Below are 9,459 nucleotides of genomic sequence, written 5' to 3'. Positions count from 1 at the left end.
TCTACAGTTCAAAAGCTATTAGCAATGCGCAATATATGACAGATCAGTTACATGCAATACAAAACAGCATCCCCAACTGGGGTGAAAGCGAGCACCTGGAAAGAGTTGAAAAAGAGCTCACAGTACATTCGGACCTCCCATCCGACCCCGTTGATCGAGTGTGGCATGCCCACAAACACTATGTAGTGGACCCCGAACACTAGCACCAGCACTAGAGTGGACTTAGCCAGTTTCCTGTGAAAGGGACAGTAGAAAACTGTATAATCCTCTATTGAAGGAATCCTTTGTGCAGCATCTTACAAACAGTCAATGTACATATAACAACCCAACAATGTTATCTTAAAAACAGACCTGCAACATGGTTAGAGATTATTGTCATACAATACATTAGGCCAGGTCTGGCTAAATCAATCTCTGGAGGGCAGATTGTCTGCTGATATTTGTTATTTCCTTTAGATGCGTGTCCAATTAAGACCTATAAAACTGGCTGAGGGGAGTTCCTACCTAATCAATAACCTTCATTGATCAATCAAGTACAAGGGAGAAGAGAGAACCCGCAGAAACTCTGACCTCCAGGAATTGAGTTTGACACACCTGCAGTAGGCTATATGAGAAAGCACACTGTCTGGAAAAGTGCATTTGACATGTGTTTGGATGGAGTTTGAGAGGGACAAGATGGAGAAGACCACATGCAGCTGGCATCGAGCTAAAATAATTGAATTTCTTGGCAGCCATCTTTATCTGACAGTCCCTTGCAGTGCTCGACTTGGACTGGAATATATGCTGGTACTCATTTTGGGTCCTGGGTACTGTTTACATTTAGCTACATGTTCCGCAATAAGTTTGAGGTAATATAAGAGGAACAGGAGCTCAAGCAGTCGAACATTTGAGGGACCGGTACTCCGCTCCGGTGAGCTCCGGCCCAAGTCAAGCACGGCTCCCTTGTGCATTTGTGCACTTTCCACTCAACAGATTTGTGATACAAATGTCAATAGCCAAGGATGATTGCACATTACAATCTGCGACGTTAGTATCAATATCGAGCCAACGTCTGCATCTAAATTATTTGAAGATGCTCAGTAGTTTTTTTTAAATGGAATAAATCACAGCTAGAGAAAGAGTTAGAGAGAGCAAGAGGAAAACAAAGTCTGCATCCCAAATGGCACCAGATTCCCTATATTGTACACTACTTTTGCCCAGAGCCTTATCAGTGTTAATCCTATCTACACCTGCGAGAATGGAGCGGCCCAAGAGACAAGGTGGATCTGAAGTATTGTCTGTTGTTGGGCCTGTTTACTAATGACTGATAGGAGTCTTACCCCCTCAGCCTTCAGCCTTGGCACAGAGCTGCCAACCAACACATTACCCCAGACATAAGTGGGAATTAAACAAAGACTCAGGCAGCCCTATAGGGATGGCTTCACAGCATGCCAAAATGTGTCTTGCACTTAGATATGAGAAGAGCATGTACAAACACCGCAGCTGGGACAATGAGCTCTCAACCTCTGCAACGAACAGAGTAGTCAGGAAGTCCAGCACCATCATCAAGGACCCACTCACCCCAGCCATGCATGGACTGTTCATTCTAAAAAAAACGGTTACTGACCCAATGGTCTAAACCGCTAAGATACCTGATGTCCACAACTGGGTTTAATATGCTAAAGATTAGATTAGACCAGTGGGGGCTGCTGAGGGGAGGACGGCTCATAATAATGGCTGGAATGGATTCAATGGAATGGCATCAAACACCTGGTTTCCATGTGGTTGATACCATTCCATTGACTCATTCCAGCCATTATTATGAGCCGTCCTCCCCTCAGCAGCCTCCACTGGTTCAGACTGGTTATTGGCGTAAAAAAAAAAAAAAAAAAAATCAGCTTTTTGCCTGACCGCAATGCATTATGGGAGTCATGTTCAATGAATCTTTTCCAATACACATATTAGAAAATAAAAGATGCATTCTCATGGCTACGATGCAATACATTTAATAAATAACAACACGTCGAGAGCTTCAGAGTTTCAGACACAGATTAACCTGCTCTAAATTCATAACCTGTATCCTAAGCCTGATTAAATGACGTGAAAGCTTTGCAAACACAAACACATGGATCATGAATATAAAGGAAGAATGATTAAACTCATCAAAGGCACATATTTAGAATAAGCCATTTCTATAAAAACGGCAAATTTAATCAAAAGCGGTATTTACAGTTTCTAATGTTTTCCCCCACAAAATCACATAAATAAGATTGACTAAAGCAACAAGGCACTAATGAGACACCAACCCTACCTGCATTGCTTCCGAGTGTCATATCTCCCAGCATTCGTCTCTCTGATTTTTGTGACCAGCACTCGCACAATATTCACAAACAAAATAAAGTTGAGCTGAAAAAACAACAACAACAAAAAGCACGCATGATTCACTGCTCATTGTACTGGGATTGTGTCATTGTAGTGGGCCTACCGTTCTGTAGGTGACATGGTCAGATTGTCTCATTGTAGTGGACCTACCGTTCTGTAGGTGACATGGTCAGATTGTCTCATTGTAGTGGACCTACCGTTCTGTAGGTGACATGGTCAGATTGTCTCATTGTAGTGGACCTACCGTTCTGTAGGTGACATGGTCAGATTGTCTCATTGTAGTGGGCCTACCGTTCTGTAGGTGACATGGTCAGATTGTGTCATTGTAGTGGGCCTACCGCTCTGTAGGTGACATGGTCAGATTGTGTCATTGTAGTGGGCCTACCGCTCTGTAGGTGACATGGTCAGATTGTGTCATTGTAGTGGGCCTACCGTTCTGTAGGTTACATTGTCTGGATCTGCACTAGGGCCCTGAGGAGTAGCTGTCAGCCAGGTCAGTCAGTCCTCCGAAACTACTCCTACTGAACTAAACCCACTAATAATACTAGAAGGAGAGGCTCTATCAGCACATCATTTCAAAGGTCTAACCCACTGCTTTGGCATTATCACTCAGGAGTCTGGATAGAAACACAAATTGTGCAGTGCCTGTGGCCTAGCTCCCGGCTTAGACACATATTCCTCTCCCCACCGGATACCGGGTTTCAATCCCCACTCCAACCCTTTAATCTGTTAATCCCACCTGACTGTCTACCCCTCTGTCATGTTGGTCCCAATAAATAAAAAAATAAAAAAGATTCTGGGCATCAATACACAGCATATCTAATGAACTCCCTCACCGTTATCTCTCATCATGACATTTCTACCATGATACCATTGAACTTGTACCATCAAAGGTTTGGATGAGATTACATTTTAATCGAAAGAAGAGACTGTAGCCTGTAGTCTACTTTGATTTCATTAGGAGATCCTAAGTCCCTGGTCCACCTCATGTGGCAGGATAAGAGCAATAGTATTGAAAGAGATGCAAATGTATGTATCTCTGCTGAGACTGAGTCAGTGGTGTCAGTTTGAGAGTGTTGGTAGCTGACTAAGAGCAGAGAGGGGAAGGTATACACTAGGCTTAGGTACACTAGGGAGTCACTAGGCCACTAGGGAGCTGGGACAGGTATACACCAGGGAGCAAGGTGTCACTCCACTCTTCCAAGGGGCAGAGAGAAAGCTTCTGGCCCGGAGAAAAGCAGATGAAATCCTCTCTTCGGATTTGAGTTCTTCAAGAGTATAATACACAACAAGAGTTACAGTTAGTAAATAGCTTTTGCATGACAAAAAGCCACCAGGACCACCATTTATTTTTTGTATGTCACCAGTTTTTGTTATCAGGTTTCAACTTCTCTTATTTGTCTTGATTTAATTTCTTTACTTTGTCTCCCGAAATAAGGACTTCGCCCAGAGACTCCAGGTATGAAGCTGTGCAGAGCAAACTAAGCTATAAGCTTGACCAAAGTTACTAAAACTTGAACATGAATCCAGCTGTATAGAGAATAAAACACTTTTAATAAAAAATCAAGATAAGAGTCAGCAATGTAACCTTCTAGTAATGGATGCAAACTACCGGATTCTCGCCTCAATGGCTATGATTGATGAATTGGGGAGAGGCATTATCATGTTTTTCACTTACACCAATGGCTGTAAGGATGGGAACTTGATAGATCCATTTAATGTTACCCGCACTTAACTCCCAGCATCTGTTATGAGAGAGAGAGAAAGAGTGAGAGAGAATGAGAAAGTGAGAATAAGGAGAGAAAGACAGTACATTTGTACTGCAGGAGTTCTTTACTGCTCTCAAAACGGTATGTCGTCGTGCAACAAAAGTGTAGTCTCTCTTGCCAGTCTCAGGGCGCTCCGCACACACAATGGCTGTGAGAAGAGGCTAATAAAAGTGTAATGGTGTCATGTCGAAGGTGTGCAGCTGCAACATTAAGGCAAGTAGGCCGCTGACTGTGAATGAGAATAAGAGTACTGAGGTGGCAAGTAGCCTGGTGGCTAGAGCGTTGGGCCAGTAACCAAAAGGTTGCTGGATCGAATCCCTGAGCTGAAGGTAAATGAGGTAAAAATCTGTTGTTTTTGTTCAGGGGCAGAACATCTTGGGAGATACTATTTCCAAACCAGATGATTGTGGGGAGCCTAGACAGCTGATGCACAAAGTTCCTCAATAGGCACGCATGCTACGCTGGGCTCCTCCACTTAAATTGTGTTGCTGGAGGTGTCTGTGTAATATGGTAGGTGAAGGAGGAAGTTGAGCGTCACTCTCACCCACCGTGCGTCTGCCAGCGTTGCCCGGACAGCAGCCCAGGCGGCGACGAAGAGAGCAGGGACACCTGAAATTAGAGAGGATAATGATTGCTTACTGCCATCTCAAGATTTTACAAGATTCAGTACACTGAATAAATTAAATTGATACTGGCAAGAGCAGTGGGATTATTTTTCTTTTAAGATACAAAACTATTCCCATGCACCTGCAACAAGCAAACTCGTATGTCTGAGTGCTTTTCCTATTTTGAATAACAGCTATAGTAACATGTGGCTGTCAACAACATGAGCGCTGTTGTGATTTGGTGACTGCATGCGCTTCTAAGACGGCAGAGCAGCTCACCCCATCCAATCAGGGTAAAGCCCCACAGGTATTTGGTGTCCGAGTAGAAGGCCATGAAAATGAGGCTGTGGAGGTACAGCCCTTCTACGAGGATCCAGTAGTAATTGGTTGCCAGGAAGTAAATGAAGAGCAACACAGTGATCTTGCATCCAACCTGGTAAAAACAACAGCTTGTTAAAAACATCCTGTAGTGCAGAGCCGTGTTCCAGTGGTAACACTTTCAGGTCCATACACATAACCAGGGTTCAATCCCTGCATGCTCCCTTCTCACTATGTCTCCTCCTCGCCACTTATCTCCCACTCTAATCTATATCAATAAAGCACAAATGAAAGGATGTGATTGTTAGCCTAGCCCCACAAGATGAACCCCACAGAATGCTTTGTGACCGCGAAACATATTCCAACTGATTTAATTATTAGTCGTAGCATGGATATCAGATGTGTTGGTGCCTACATTTTTAGCTGCAAACAGATGTTTTTTCATCTATGCACAAAAAGCCACATCTGTATTTTTGTCACGATTTACCTGCTGAGTGAATAATATTTTTTCTAGTAATACAAACTAAATAGTTAACTAAATTCGAGGTTTTTCTAGTAATAAAAATTAAAGTTCTGGGAAAAGAAAAACCATTGAATGCTATCCTCTTTCCCTGATGTTGGTCTGTCGTGACGGAGACATTTGTATAGAGGAAATTGCCGCCTGCCTGGGGATATCCTGACATACAGCAAAAGGGCAACCGAGGTCCTCAACCGTTGATCCTCTTTTCACAGTCATTTCCCACTGCGGCTAAGCTTAGACTCACAGTATGAGAAACAGTACGAAGAGACTGTTGATAAAGTTCAGTTCAAGCTGAGGATTATGAGGACGACACAGAAAATGACTGATGCAGTGTTGTTTTCCATTGAAGTCATATGACGTTGTCACCGCAAGGTCATCAACATTATCAAAGACGTTGGTTAGGTGGAGCAGTGTGGCTCAGTGGTAGTGCTGCAATCGACCATGCACGCATAGGAGTGACATGGGTTTGAATCCCCGCCCCAGCCACTTTCTCCCCTCCACAAACTATACATCCACAGTATATCGACATTCTGAACTGTCGAAATAAAAATAAACAATCTGGGAAAAAGTCTCTGGGCCTGTCTGAATAGCCCTACCTGCATTCTAAATCGTACCCTGATGTAAAAACAGAAAGATTTACAGCATGTGACATTTCTAAAATGTATGCTGTAAAAGCCAGGATTTCATATATCTAGTATACATTCCCTAGGATGAAGTCACTGCACACTGAAGAGAATTGTCTTTCCAGACTCACGTGTTTGATGACAGCTAATAATCAGAGTACCAAAATGAACGAATGGCGGGAAACGACACAATTGACTATCGCCCTGTAGCAGTCACTTCTGCCATTATGAAGTGCAGTCTAGTGAAGGAACACATATCACCTCCACATTACCCGACACCCTAGACCCACTGCCCAATAGATCCACGGATGACGCAATCGCATGCACGCTGCCCTATCCCAGCTGGACAAGAGGAATACCTACGTAAGAATGCTGTTCATTGACTACACCTCAGCCTTCAACACCATAGTACCCTCTAAGCTCATCATTAAGATTGGGGCCCTGGGTCTGAACCCTGTGCAACTAGGTCCTGGACTTCCTAACGGTAGGCAACAATACCTCCACTACGCTGATCATCATCACAGGGGCTCCACGAGGGTGCTTGCTCAGACCCCTCCTGTACTCCCTGTTCACCCATGACTGCATGGCTGTGCACATCTCCAACTTAATCATCAAGTTTGCTTACGACACAACAGTGGTAGGCCTGATTACCAACAACGACGATACAGTCTACAGGGAGGAGGTGAAGGCCCTGGCGGAGTGATGCCAGGAAAATAACCTCTCCATCAACGTCAACAAAACGAAGGAGCTGATCGTGGACTTCAGGAGACAGCAGAGGGAGCACGCCCCCATCCACATCGACAGTGCCGCAGTGGAGAAGGTGAAAAGCTTCAAGTTCCTCGCTGTACACATCACTGACAATTTGAAATGGTCCACCCACAGAGACAGACAGTTCTTCAGGAGGCTGGAGAAATTTGGCTTGGCCCCTAAGACCCTCACAAACTTTTACAGATGCACCACTGAGAGTATCCAGTTGGGCTGTATCATCGCCTGGTACGGCAATTGCACCGTCCACAACTGCAGGGCTTTCCGGAAAGGTGCTACAGTCTGCCCAGCGCATCACCGGGAGCACACTGCCTGCCCTCTAAAACATCTACAGCACCCGGTGTCACAGGAAGGCCAAGAAGATCATCAAGGACCTCAGCCACCCGAGCCACAGCCTGTTCACCCTGCTACCATCCAGAAGGTGAGGTCAGTACAGGTGCATCCAAGCTGGGACCGAGAGACTGAAAAACAGCTTCTATCTCAAGGCTATAGGACTGTTAAATAGTCACCACTAGCCGGCCTCCACCCAGTAACCTTCGCTGAACTTTAGTCACTGTCACTAACCGGCTACCACCCGGTTACTCAACCCTGCACCTAAGAGGCTGATGCCCTATGTACAGTACATAGAAATTGAACACTGGTCACTTGAATAATGTTGACATACTGTTTTACCCACTTCATATGTATATAATGTACTCTAGTCAAGGCCTATCCTACTTAACTATTTCTATACAAATACTATTCTATCTATATACTTTCCATAATGTCTATACATGTCATCATATACATATATACACACACACACTGAACAAAAATATAAATGCAACATGCAATAATGTTACTGAGTTACAGTTCATATCTGGAGTGACCACCATTTGCTTCATGCAGTGCGACACATCTCCTTCGCATAGTTGATCAGGCTGTTGATTGTGGCCTGTGGAATGTTCTCCCACTCCTCTTCAATGGCTGTGCGAAGGAGAACTAAAAGACGCTGTCGTACACATCGATCCTGAGCATCCCAAACATGCTCAATGGGTGACATGTCTGGTGAGTATGCAGGCCATAGAAGAACTGGGTCATTTTCAGCTTTTAGGAATGATGTACAGATCCTTGCGACATGGGGGCGTGCATTACCATGCTAAAACATGCCGGCGGATGAATGGCACGACAATGGGCCTCAGTATCTTGTCACTATATCTTTGCACATTAAAATTGCCCTCGATAAAATGCAATTGTGTTCATTATATGTAGCTTATGCTTGCCCATACCATAACCCCACCACTACCATGGAGAACTCTGTTCACAACGTTGACATCAGCAAACCGCTCACCCACCCAAAGCCATTCACGCTGTCTGCCATCTGCCCGGTACAGTTAAAACAGGGATTCATCCGTGAAGAGCACACTTCTCCAGCGTGCCAGTGTCCATCAAAGGTGAGCATTTACCCACTGAAGTTGGTTACGACGCCAAACTGCAGTAAGGTCAAGACCTTGGTGAGGATGACGAGCACGCAGATGAGCTTCCCCGAGATGGTTTCTGACAGTTTGTGTAGAAATTCTTCAGTTGTGCAAACCCACAGTTTCATCAGCTGTCTGGGTGGCTAGTCTCAGACTATCCCACAGGTGAAGAAACCTGATGTAGAGGTCTTGGGCTGGCGTGGTTACACGTGGTCTGCGGTTGTTAGGCTGGTTGGACATACTGCCAAAATCTCTAAAATGACGTTGGAGGTGGCATATGGTAGACAAATTAACATTGAATTCTCTGGCAACAGCTCTGGTGGACACTCCTGCAGTCAGCATGCCAATTGCACGCTCCCTCAACTTGAGACATCTGTGGCATTGTGTTGTGTGACAAAACTGCACATTCTAGAGTGGCCTTTTATGTCCCCAGCACAAAGTGCCCCTGTGTAATGATCATGCCATTTAATCAGCTTCTTGATATGCCACAGGTGCATGGATTATCTTGGCAAAGGAGAAATGCTCACAATCAGAGATGTAAACAAATTTGTGCACAACATTTGAGAGAAATAAGCTTTTTGTGTGTATGGAAAACTTCTGAGATCTTTTATTCAGCTCATGGGACCAACACTTTACATGTTGCGTTTATATTTATGTTCAGTGTATATATCACACACACACACACACACACACACCCCCTTCGGAAAGTATTCAGACCCCTTGACTTTTCCCACATTTTGTTAGGTTACACCCTTATTCTAAAATTGATTTAAAAAAAAATCTAAACACAATACCTCAAATCGAAACGCAAAAACAAGTTGAGAAATGTTTACAATTTTATAAAACAAACTGAAATATCAAATTCACATACACTACCGTTCAAAGTTTGGAGTCACTTAGAAAAGTCCTTGTTTTTGAAAGAAAAGCAAAAAAGTGTCCATTAAAATAACATCAAATTGATCAGAAATACAGTGTAGACATTGTTAATGTTGTAAATGACTATTGTAGCTGGAAATGGCTGATCTTTTATGGAATATCTAC

The 9,459-nt window shown here is 43.9% G+C and overlaps 1 protein-coding gene across 1 annotated transcript in view; it reads right to left on the bottom strand.

Moving 5' to 3' along the window:
- Nucleotides 1–95: 95 nt before the first annotated feature.
- The window catches only part of LOC135533817 (parathyroid hormone 2 receptor-like), a gene marked incomplete at its 3' end in the record, with an annotated part of 29,169 nt that continues 19,805 nt past the window's right edge, over nucleotides 96–9,459 (bottom strand). Inside the window, exons 7-11 of the mRNA XM_064961040.1 lie at nucleotides 5,015–5,168; nucleotides 4,679–4,739; nucleotides 4,040–4,106; nucleotides 2,291–2,385; nucleotides 96–234 (exon numbers count right to left, since the gene is read on the bottom strand). Of these exons, the coding sequence (XP_064817112.1) occupies nucleotides 96–234; nucleotides 2,291–2,385; nucleotides 4,040–4,106; nucleotides 4,679–4,739; nucleotides 5,015–5,168 (516 nt within the window). The remainder of the gene's footprint in view (nucleotides 235–2,290; nucleotides 2,386–4,039; nucleotides 4,107–4,678; nucleotides 4,740–5,014; nucleotides 5,169–9,459) is intronic.

Source organism: Oncorhynchus masou, unplaced genomic scaffold, assembly GCF_036934945.1.
Source record: "Oncorhynchus masou masou isolate Uvic2021 unplaced genomic scaffold, UVic_Omas_1.1 unplaced_scaffold_2684, whole genome shotgun sequence".
NCBI classification, from domain to species: Eukaryota; Metazoa; Chordata; class Actinopteri; order Salmoniformes; family Salmonidae; genus Oncorhynchus; species Oncorhynchus masou.
The sequence above is the reverse complement of the archived record's forward strand: the minus strand, read 5'-3'. Positions and strand labels throughout refer to the sequence as shown.